Below are 12,202 nucleotides of genomic sequence, written 5' to 3' on the forward strand. Positions count from 1 at the left end.
ATTCTTATACTTCCTCACTTGCCAGGATGGGTAACAGAGCTAGAGAGTATGTTCAGAAAGATGTCTTATGCTGTAGCCTGATTCTGAGTTGCATGCAGGCAGACTTACCGCTTCATCCAGGTTTAGCAAAGCTTTAAAAAAATATACTTCCTTGTTACCAGTCAGAAATAAAAAAAAAAAAACCCTAACAAAAAACCAAAAACAAAACCAGTGGGTTTGAGAAAGATGTGGCACATATCAGTTTGTAGCTTGATTCACTGTGCTTTCATTCTCGGAGTAGCTAAACCAGGTTTGCCGGGTTAATGATTTAGACTTTTAAGCTGTTATTAAAATATCCTTGCTGCGCTAACTTTGAATGTTTCTGATCTTTTTATAGGTAATGTTAAAGTAATGGATTCCAAAGAACTGCTGAACTCGTCGGATCAAGACGAAACAAGGAAAAATGCGCTCATCAGTACCAAAGGAGGGATCGTGATGGACTTTCATCCACCCTTCAGGGGTGGAGCTACTGTACAAGCCCCTGTGTCTACATCTCCTCTCCCCGCGTCTTCTCAGACAGATTCCAATCAGCAACCTGCTTTGGCTGACTTTTCAAAAGGATTAGTAAACAATGTGCCTCAGCCAGACCTTTCCAAGGCAGTATCACTCTCAATGGGACTGTACATGGGTGAAACAGACGCAAAAGTGATGGGAAACGACCTTGGATTTTCGCAGCAGGGCCAAATCGGCATCTCTTCTGGAGAAACGGACTTCAGGCTCCTGGAAGAAAGTATTGCGAGCTTGAACAAGTCCTCGAGCCTGGCCGAGGACGCAAAGGGAGCAGTATCTTCTGAGGTGCCGCTTGAGCCGGATTTCCCAGGCATGGCTGGCCGCAACGCCCCTTTAGAGTCGGGAACTGCAGTCCAAAGCCAGGTTGGCTCGAATGGTGGCAACTTGAAGTTATTCTCTGAAGACCAAAGCACCCTGGATATTCTCCAGGATTTAGAATTGCCACCGGTATCGCCTGGCAAAGAGCCCAATGGAAGCCCGTGGAGGCTTGACCCATTGCTAGATGACGGTGGCTTGCTGTCCCCTATATCTGCAGATGATGCATTTCTCCTGGAAGGAAATCTCGGTGAAGACTGCAAGCCTCCTATTTTATCTGACACTAAACCTAAAATTAATGACCGTGGTGACCTTTTACCCAGTTCCAAAATGCCAATGCCTCAAGTGAAAACAGAGAAGGAAGACTTCATTGAACTCTGTACTCCTGGCATAAAGCAAGAAAACATGGGCCCAATTTATTGTCAGGCAAATTTCTCTGGGTCTAGTTTGCTGGGTACTAAAGCCTCTGCCATATCTATCCATGGTGTCAGTACCTCTGGGGGACAAATGTATCACTATGATTTAAATACTGCATCGCTCTCTCAGCAGCAGGATCAGAAACCAATTTTTAATATCATTCCATCTCTTCCTGCCGGTTCAGAAAATTGGAATAGGTGCCAGGGATCAGGGGATGAGACGTTAGCTCCTTTGGGAACGCTCAACCTTTCTGGCAGACCTGCTTTCTCTAATGGCTATTCAAGGTAATTAGTTTTTGTTGCTCTTTATTAAAATACTACAAGTATGTTTAGCACAACTGCATGCATGCTGGTTTGTGGTTTGTTTTTTTTTCCCCCTTTCAGAGTCAGTCATCCCTTTTTCATTTGTTATGTATGGCTGGCTGATCAGACATCACTGGTGTATATTTATTCCATAGCACGATAGTAGCTTTAACCAAGTACTCAACTATTGGTATTAAAGGGAAGAAAAGAGGAGGGGAGCTGCTTTAAAAAAAAAAAAAATAAATAAAATTCTAAGATACAACCTAGAGGGAAAATGTCGTACATGGTAGAAGGATTCATACACAAGGCAGTATAGAAGGAAGTATGTAAGTGTATACAAAAGCGACTTCATTCTCAAGGGTTAGAGGATCAACGACTGTGTGGTTTGTTTTTTTGGCTTTTTTTCTTCCTAGTGTTACTTAAATGTTCTGCACAAAAATAACTTGGTTGCTGGGTAAATTTCTAGAATTACATTTAAGCTGGACTAGAGTTTTAGCTTTGCTTGGTATTGTATTTACCTTACATGGACAAGAAGATTCCGAGTAGGAAATACTCAGCGGTTTGTTTAATAACTGCATTTAAAGAGATAAAAATATTTGCAGTAAGATTTAAACATACCTGGAATTTAACTCTTAAACAGAACTGGAGGAGGGCTTGCTTACAGACGTTTTATTGAGAGCAGAGTATTTTAGGGGAGCTGGTTAGTACATATTTCAAGTGACTTGTGTTTTCTACAAGTAATTCAGTAGTGCAGATATTCAAGTAAAAGACTTCCTCTGCCTGCCAAGAGTAAGCGCGATGGCGGCAGCTTTCTCAATGGGTAGCTGTGTATGTCTCCTCTCGCAGCCGGGGACGGGTTCTGATTTCAGTATGAACACCTAGCTGTATGTTTTCCTCAGCTATTCTTTAACATGTATTTGCGCAAGCACAGTGTTTGGTCTTGATGGAGGAAGAGGTTTTTGCTGTGTTTCTGCGGAGTCTTAGCTAGAAAATGGCTCTTCAAGTCCATATATGTAAAACCAGTAATTGTAGGCTTTTAATGAAGTATGTGTTTAACTTTCCTTTTTTTTTATTGCCCCACTGACAATTGATCCCCAGAGTGTCAGCCGCCAGTCCTGGGGCTCTCCCTACGCATTATTTGCTCCATTTTCCCACGGTTGGAATGAGGTGTGTGAGCATTTCTTCTTTGTTTCAGGAAGGCAACTTTTAACTTGCTTTCATTCTAGATTTCTTTCATAGTTTTTGATTTTTGGTAGTGAAGATGTGTGTTTGTTTTTTTTTCTTTGAAGTGTTTAAAGCAATTTGTAATGTAAGGAATCCAGAAAGGAAAATCGGAATTTGTGGATGAATTCCACTTTGATATATGAATACTGAATGTGCCTTATCATTTATTTTGACAGTAGAAATCCTTTGTACTAACCTTTCGCATAATCAGTCCAACTTCCATGTTGTTTTTAGTTTGTTTCATGGGGTTTTTTTGGTGGGTCTTTTTTATTTTGCTCTTGCTGTATCTTTAATGGCAATTGTTATAAAATCTGTATCAAAGCAAGAATAACTATTTCTTGGATTGGGAGGTGAATTTCAGTGACTGTTTAAGCAGATTCCTCATAGATAATGAAAACACCACTTTTGAGACTACTTCTTCTAAAGTTCATGGATTGTTTCTGTTTTACAGAACTATTTAGATAGAACCACACGTATTCATAGGTGAATGGTTTACACGCAGATGTTTGTCGGGCTTTTGGGGAATTTCATAAACACCAATTTTACATACTATGTTTCTGGTAATGTTGTGATGAAAAACCCACTCAAGCTACTAATGTGTACAGAATACATCTCATCCTAGAGTAAAAAGGACAGCAGTGCTAGATGTTATCGTTGTTTTTATGAAGCAATTTTGAGGAGTGTGCTTAGTGTGTTTGTGTTGGAGCTGAGCAGGCAGCGATAGGCAGGCGTGCTGCGGAGAGCTGGCAGAAGCCCTCGGCGGAGCTCCTGTCGTAGGCGAGGGAGCATCCTCAGCATCGTAGGCAAAAGTCTGCCTCCACCACTGGATGGTATTAACAACGTTGTGCTGCAAGTGTTTACATTCTTGCTTCCTGCAAGGTTGTCTTATATTTTATTGCTTTCTTTTGCCTTAAGAGAATGGATTATTTTTTTTTCTTAATTTAAGGAATGTGTAAAGAATTTTGGGGTGGCTCCTGGTTGAGTTTTGCATAAAAATTCATCATTTCTAGCCCTTATGGAAGCTGTTCTTACTTCCCAAGGATTTTTACAGACTACAACTACCAAGTCCAATTCTAAAAACAACATTGGGTTTGCTTTATTTCTTTTTTTTTCTCCATGAAATAGAGGCAACTCCATCTTCTTTTTAAAATGTTTGAGATATTAATGAACCCTGGGTTTGAAGCAGGAATTCTCTTTCTTCCTGAGCCTTGCAGAAATTTTTGGCCTAAAGTGGGTTAGTTTAAGGTGTTGTATTGTGGGTTTGTTTGTTTATCTTACAGAAGACTTAACAAAATTGGCATTTGTTTCAGAAACAGAGGAAGGACTATCTTGCCAGGTTCCTGTGGTCTTTTTTTTTTTTTTCCTCCCCTTTTAGGTACTGATTATGCGAGGTGAAGGCTGGGATTTTGAGAATTCAGAATCGCTAAACTTCAGTTTCCAGTAGGAAATATTTCTTGGGGCTGGCAGAATTATTTGACTATTCATAACATATTAATTATATACTAAACATACGGGAAGAAAAGCTGCGGTTCTGTCCTGGTGTTCAGGTAGTATTTAATCTGACTGTTTTAATGGAAAGCATGTAATGTCTTTTTATAGACACGCAGTCTTGAATTGATGTCATGCAATTTTTGTGTGATTTTGGTTCTAAGGATAGCACAGCGTGCTGTCTTTAATGAGACAAGTGGTAATCAGGACTGAGAAAGCTGATCGATTTTCCTATGAACAGTAGATGGTATTCTGAAGTTAACAAGCAGAATACGAACTTCAGAAATTCGTTCGATGTGAATGAATCGGCAATAGTCAAAAAATTGCTGTCTGTATCTCAGGGTTGTAGAAGAGTCTGCCAGTGCTTGTGCTGATGTGCAAAACTTGGAGCTGCAGCTCAGTGTTTCAGCAGCTAATACTCAAAATCTTCTTAAGCAGCAGCGAAACTCCGGACGGCAGGACAGCTTCATGCTGGGGTTGCCTTGGCGAGGTCTCCCATCTGAGCGAGCGAGCTGCCAATCGATTGCAGTGGAGCAAACTGAGGAGAAGGTGGATAGAAGGGGGGGGGGGGGAGTAGGCTAACTGAGACAATTTGCCTTGGATTCTTTTTGATGGAAGGAGTGAGGCAGCATCTGGAAGAGGAGGAAAACAGGCTGAAAGCATTTGGTAAATGCTTCACTGAAGAATTAGAGGGTTTGATGGTGTCTGTTTCTGATGGGATAGTATTTGTGATTTATTACACAAACGCCAGTGAAAACTGTTAAATTTCAAGGAAATGATTTTAGCAACACACACTCATAGGACTCTTGCGTGGTATATACATTAAATCCATCGCTCAACTTTTTCATTCCTCTGACTTCCTGGAGATGGGGCTTATTGTGGGGGGAGTGAAGGACAATGAGAAAACAACTCAGAGACGCAGGGGTTTCTGTGTGCTTTTTCTCTTAGCCTACAGCCAGGATTTACAAAGACGGGGCCCCGTTGGCAGTGTTACGGCTTCTCCTGTTACATTTGAAATCATTCCTAGTACTTAAGCTTGTGGGGGATAAGGATCATTAAGGAAGTTTAAGAAAGGGCAAGAGCTGAGAGAAGCCATGAAAGAGGAGGAGAATCTGGAAGGGGGAAAAAAATCTTGCTGGTCAGTCGCAGTCTAAAGCCTTGCTTCCAGTCGAAGTTACCTTTCCGCAGTCACTCTTTAACTGGGATTCTTCTTGGACTTGGATGCTTTACTAGAAGGAAGGGGAAAAACATGATCATTTGCTAGAAATGGTAAAGGTCAGTTGTCCGTTTGTCTTACCGCATTGTTTCAGTTTGGCTTTTGGCCAAGGCTGGTGGCTTGGCACGGTTGGATGTACTACTTTAAATGTCATCTGACTCAGCAGTATATAATGTATGGTACATGTGGAAATATGTCTTTTCTTAATCATTCTATTTTGATACAAAAAACAGACTTGTTATTTGGAGGGAGTGCTCAGGGTTTCAGTAGTCTGTGTTGTGATTTGTCAGCTTAATGTAATACTGTACTTGGGTTTTGAGTCTTGGAATACACGGCAAAAAATCTAATTGTTTTGGCAGGAAGGGATGAATCGGGAATGTTCTGCAGAATGTGCTATAAGGCGCTATGAAAAGGTAGCTAGGTAAATGATAGGTCATGTAAGATGTAATCCACTGTTTCCAGTTTTAGCTGATCCATTCAGCTAACTGATAGCTGAGTAAATTTTTAGAAGTCCAACCCAAATTGTTAATTTCTGCTAATTTATTTCTCCCTATAATGACCTCACTTTAAGCCTTGTTCTAGCTTATAAAACACAAGTTGATTTTTGTCACCCATTGCGGGTTTTTATCCATCTTAAGTAATGGTTTAGCCCCATTGTACTCTTCTGCTGGCAATGAAAGCAAAACTATAGTTGAGCCAGCGCTACTCACGAGTCTTCTCATAAATGTGAAATACATGCATTACACAACTCCTACATTATACATTTATTGTGTTAAAGATGACTTTTACACAGTGAGAGCAAATTGTCTTGGAGATGCAGATGTCCCTTCTTACTTTGACTATTACTGCTCATTCTGGAAATGAGCAAGTGGTAACTACTCTATGTGTATATGTAACTGCAAACTGGAATTATTTCTACGTTTTAAAAGGTTACCAAGTCCTTTTCTCTTCCTAGGCCCCCTTTTATATCCACCACCTAGCAGGTGGGCCTTTAGGGGCTTCCTCTATTTTTTGATTTATTTTTTTTTTTAAATGTTGCTTGACTTCAAGTAGTGAAAATCATAGAGGAAGAACCTGGCACTGCTGTCTTGGGTGTAGGGCTTGTACCAAAGTTTGACTTTTTACATTTGTTACACTTTGCAAAATTAGATTATGTTGTTTCTCTTATTTCCATACCCGATTCAATATCTCTGTCCGTGAGTACTGTTCACCAGTGGATATGCTTAACCTAGTCGAGCTTCCAAGGTAGATGCTGTTGTTCTAGCAATCAAAATTCTGCAGTTAACCAGAAGTGTGATGGGAAAGGTGGTGCTCCTACCAGCATGTGTTTGGGCTTGTGTAAGGATACTTTCACAACTCTTCGCTGCCTCATTTGTAAGATGTAGTTCAGTGGAACAGATGCTGTACTGACTACTTAGACTCCTCAGATACGTTGGCTGCAAAAATTTCAGCCGTGCTCCTTTATATTTTCTTTTTTTTTATTGATGTACAGTATTCAATCAAGAAAGAAAACGTTTTACTCATTATCCTCTTACCTATTGTAAGCTGGTCATAAACAGAAGCTAATAGATATTATTATTATTTTTTTTTTTAGTAGCCTGAGGCTTCTGGGTCTCTTCAGAGTGCTGCTTCTTGGAGGAAATGAGGGATCCAGTGTTGGCACTTCAGTGCAAAATGTAATTTGGAGCCTTTTTCTTAGACATTTTGTTAAATCTTTTACCACTGGCCTGAGAAACATCCGTTCCCGCACCATTGGATGTTATGAACAGTGTCTTCTCCACAGGCTTTACAAGAGGAGAGCAAGTACTCAGAAATTTGCCTGGGAGAAAATGAACATGTGTTTCTCGGTAGTAACTTTTCTCCTCACAAAACCCTTGCTTGTGGAATATTGCAAGACACGATTATATCTACGTTCATTTTCTGGGGTAGATGAAGACTGCCTAAGCCCATATCCTACCACTGATGTGCTGGTATAGCATAACGTATGCATTCTGCAAACGGTTCCAATGTCATTATTCTTGAGATAAATAACATACCAATAAAATCCTCTTTTCAATCCAAGTTATAAGCAATGGGAAAAGCTTTGCAGAGCTGTAGTTACACTTACCTTGGCTTTGTGTTCTTAAAATAATTGAAAGAGTGGCGCCTCTGGCATACAGAAATGAACTTTAAAATGCATTCATAAAATGATCAACTTCTAACTGTTCTGAGAAACACAGAAACAAGTGTGTGTGCAATAAGGTAGTTTCTGGGAAGAATATTTAACTGTACAGTACACCGTGCAGCAGACCCAGGGAGCTTGTTGAGTTAAGCTCTTTGTGGTTTTATAGTCTTTGTCTCCCAGAGTCTGGCAGTATACACAAATTTTAATCTTATTTACTGAAATATTAGTGCATTGCATTGTTGCATGTACAGATTATTCGTGTTGTTCTCATGACAGCGGTTTTCTGACTGATTCACTATAGTATGATATCCATTTATAATACAGCCTTTGCTTAAATGACCAAGACACTCGTAGACCAGGAGTTAATTCTGTACTCAATGCTGGTTTCTGGAAATACTAGGCAGATACTGTCAGGGGACAGCCTCATCCCCATGGGACAGAAGTGAACCAATACAGCTGGAATAGATGACACAAAAAAAGAAAAAAATTATTTCAGCTCATTGTCTTGGCACTGACTTCCCAACAACTAGTTTCAAGTATCTGTCGGAAAAAAATTAAATGCAAAAATTACAGTTACTTTGTCCATATGTCAGGGTGAGAGAAATTGTGACTATGGGATCGCTGGTCACCTGCAAAGGAATCTAAGCAGAGAGTAATCTGCACAGAGCGTACTCCATCCGTGTGTTGGAGCACTTGGGTATCGCAGACTTAATTAAAAGGAAACTGAAAGACTGAGGACGTGCAACTCTTGCTGCCTTTCCGCAGGAGTACAAGAAGGTGCAGATTGCCCCCCATGCATAACAAGTCCAGCATCTTGAATTATGGTAGTTACTGGAAGGGTGAGTAATTGTGTTTCCAGAAGTAGTGTGTTGGGTTGGGAAAACAATTTAGTGCAATTACTCTGCCTCTCCTGGAGGTTTTTCTTCTTACCTCATCTTCACTGCAAAGAAGGTGTAATGTTGTGCACATACCTCCTACGTCCTTACCTGGCTTGGCGTACGCTAACCTCTACCGTGAAGTTTTCTGCCAGAGTTCTTCTCCTGGCTGAAACGATGTCTTCCTGCGTGCGAGCTATGTGCTGCATTGCTTGAAATACAACTGTGTGGACTGTGACAAAAGCACATCCCTTCTAGTTTTGTGGCGTCCACTGCTGGATTTATCACTTGGCCGCTTCACGTGTCCCAGAGGTGTGTTTTGGCAGCACCTGTAACTGCAGCTTCACGAGCTCTTGCTCAGGGAGAGGTAATGCTGGCTAGCACATGGAGTTCAATTTTGTAATGTAGATGATGTCAGTTTTTGTTGCTGCTCTTATGTGAGACTGCAGTTTAGATTCCAGGACACAGTGTTACTTATCCAGGATATCATGTAGAGTTTTATAATAATGGTTCCTTAAATCAATAATCACTACAATTGTGTGGATTTCTGGAGGAAATTATGCTCTTCAGAAGTCGTCTTGACATCTTCTGTAGAGTACATTTCTGTACCGGCCAATTGCATTCTCAGTATAGACTGCATCAATTGGTTATAATTAAAACTCCGTATTCCATCTGTACCTATGGAGCTCTCAGTCCATATTAAGTCTTCCTAGAAAATTATACTTCTGATGCAATTTGAAAATTAATATCCAACAAGCTGCTAATATTTTGTTGTGGAGATGCAATATTGTACGCAACTTCCACTTTTTGATCTAAGATCTCAACCATCCTGAGATCACAAAGGCAAAACTGCTGTTGGGGAAGGATTTCCAAAATAATAATAATGTCTGTCTTGACATCCGCAGTTCACTGCCACTGTAATTTAGTTAAGAAACTGAGTTCCACATTAGATTTTACAGTAATACATTCTTCATACTGTTTGTAATAGGTTTGTACAGTTACTGTGTGTCAGAAAACAGCTGGGGGCCATGATCATATTTATGCGCCACAGTCACACAAGATTTAATATGAAACTTCTGAACAGCAGGGCACAATTTACTCTTCTATTGCTTTATTCAGATATTTCATATTTCTGGTTGCTTTCATTTGTATAACAATAAGTTTCAAGTAAGTAAATACTGCCCAGGATTCTAGTTTTCTTTTAGAAAAGAAATCGGGTCACAAATCAGTAGTTTGCCTCAAAATACTGCCTGGGAAACTTGGGAAGCTTGCTGTACTGTCAGGTAAGAGCACATAATTGAGTATCAATGAAGTATGTAGTTTATTCAAATAAGCAAATAATGGAATTGATTTTATAGCTTTGTGGCTTGGTTTTCTTTTTTGTTTTGGTTTTGTCTTGGAGGGTCTGTGATCTGATGCTTTGGTTATCAGCCTCTCAAGAAAACTGGGAAAAGTTCTGTAATTGTCCTTTCCTAAAAGATCTATTCTGGTGGGCTTCTGGCTGCGTCATGGACTTTGGTCTTGTCTTGTGTTAGAAACTTGGAGTGTGGGGTGGGGTGTGTTGGGATTCTTTATGTGTGTGTTCCTGCCTCTGAATACTTGAATACCTGCTTCTCCTGGAAGTACTCATTGAGAAGAGGCCTTTGAAGGTGGATAACCTCTTTGTTCACAAGTAGGCAGTAGCTTGGCTGCATCTCTCTGGTGGGGTGAGAGGGGCGTGAAAACGGGACGTCTGTGGTTGGAAATTCCGTGAAATTTTGAGAAAATTAGTTTTTGGTCTTGGATGAGAATCCTCCAGCCGCTATACGGCTCCTTTCCAACTGTGTGAATTGTGTGTGATGGGAGAGGGGTTCGTTCGCTCGCTTCCTTCCCAGCTGGACATTTAGAAAGGACGCTGCTGCTTGGGGTATGTGGGCGTCTGGCCTTGCTTTTGGCTTCAGCGCGCCTGTGAGTTCTCTAAACCTTGCATGGAGTGTCTCTAAACCATGCCTTCCCATGCTGTCATAAGCTGCTTCTGAGAGCACAAGTGTGAAGTTCTGGGGTTCTTCGTGATTTTTGTTGCCGAGTTTCGGAAGGGCTGCTCTGCTGCATGCCAGTCTCTCCTGAGCTGAGAGTCTGGTATCTGTGACAGAAAAGAGCAGCTGATGCAGTTTATTTTTGTTGTCATCGCTTGGAGAACCTGCTCGCCTGGTCTGTATGTGATCGTATGTAATAATGTGGTGATAGGGTCTGGTACGGCTTCGGTACAGCTTCGTGTGGAAGGGGAGCTCTGCCACGATAGTGCTGCCAGAACACGTCAGACGCTGCAAATGACAATTGCTTCGTGGTGGATCATCTCCATGAAAACAGGAGTCACGCTTGGGGTGTTTGTCGTGGTAAATTTAATGTGGTGTGCCACCGGACTTTAATTGTCTGTGTTGGAACTTGCTTCTATACTGCTCTCCTAAGCAGTTTTTAACTACTTTGAATGAATTCACTGACACTTTTAAGAGATGAGGACGCACGGTATGGCTTTGAAGGAGGTTGACTGTCAAATCAATGCATTGTCAGGAAAGGATTGTGTGATCTCTCATATCACTTAAAAATGAGGTTTGTTAGAATACAGTTGTAATGTGCCATTGTAAATAAAATGTATAGTTTTTCTGTAGCTTTTCATTTGATCAGGTGATGTAAATTGGTAACGTTATATTTTACATCAACACATCTACTCCATAGGCACGTTATGTATCGCTGTGTACCCATGTATTTTTTCCTTTTGCTTATTTTTGTTTCTTTCTAAGAGTTTTCTGTTACCTTTCTGAAGCAATAACTGACTAAAGCCATCAGCTAAAGGTTTTTAATAAATCAGTGCTGAAAACATGCGTGTGCTGCATGCACATGTGGATTTGTTATGCAAGAATGCGGTCCATGCAGGTTAACTTAAAAAAATACTTACTTGCAGACTTCGTAGTTTCATGTCCTGATTTCAGTTTACATATTACCTAGCTGTTCTTTTATCTCTCTTTTTTTTTTTTCATGGGTTACTTTTGCTGCCAGGTAAACCACAGATGGTTTGTTTTGCCTGTTGAATTTCTGTTAATCTTGTGTTATGTATGAATTGCTCCAAAATTAATTGCATCATCCCAGTATGAGGTTGATGTACTTGTAGATATAATTAGACTTTTTTTTTAAGAACTCTGCATCTTGGTTCTTTTAAAACATGGAGTAGACTAGAATATAAGCCAATATAAAATATTTAAGAAAAACAGTCTTATCTGAGAACAGGCATTTAAAAAAGCTTTAAAAGTTAGAGACCCTGAACTTGGTATCCAGAAAAGCTTTTGGATGCTGGAGATGAGTCAAGGAGTATGGAATTTCACTTCACAGTTAAATTTTAATAAGATAATAAATGTTTATTGAAATAATAGCAGACTGCATATGAAATGATAGAATTCCTTATAAATAGGTCTTTAATCAGTGGGGAAAACTTTGCTTAAAAGGAAGATTAAGTCAACAGGTGAGTTGGGTGAAATCAATGCGCGTGGGTTGCGGGAGAAGAGGGAGCTGGGAGCAGGCGAAGGAGCCCTCTCTTTTGGGCAGCGTGCCGGTGTCTCAGGCAAGGATCAGCAGTTTGTGGAAACCAGGTAGTGCGAACACTGAGTAAGTAAGTTAA

General features: G+C 40.4%; 1 protein-coding gene across 1 annotated transcript in view; it reads left to right on the forward strand.

Annotated features, from left to right (window-relative positions):
- Positions 1-323: 323 nt before the first annotated feature.
- The window catches only part of NR3C1 (nuclear receptor subfamily 3, group C, member 1 (glucocorticoid receptor)), a 71,363-nt gene continuing 59,484 nt past the window's right edge, over positions 324-12,202 (forward strand). The window contains exon 1 of the mRNA XM_009331384.1: positions 324-1,565. Coding sequence (XP_009329659.1) covers positions 391-1,565 — 1,175 coding nt within the window. The 5' untranslated portion in view covers positions 324-390. The remainder of the gene's footprint in view (positions 1,566-12,202) is intronic.

Source organism: Pygoscelis adeliae, unplaced genomic scaffold (genome assembly GCF_000699105.1).
Source record: "Pygoscelis adeliae isolate BGI_AS28 unplaced genomic scaffold, ASM69910v1 Scaffold108, whole genome shotgun sequence".
NCBI lineage: Eukaryota > Metazoa > Chordata > Aves > Sphenisciformes > Spheniscidae > Pygoscelis > Pygoscelis adeliae.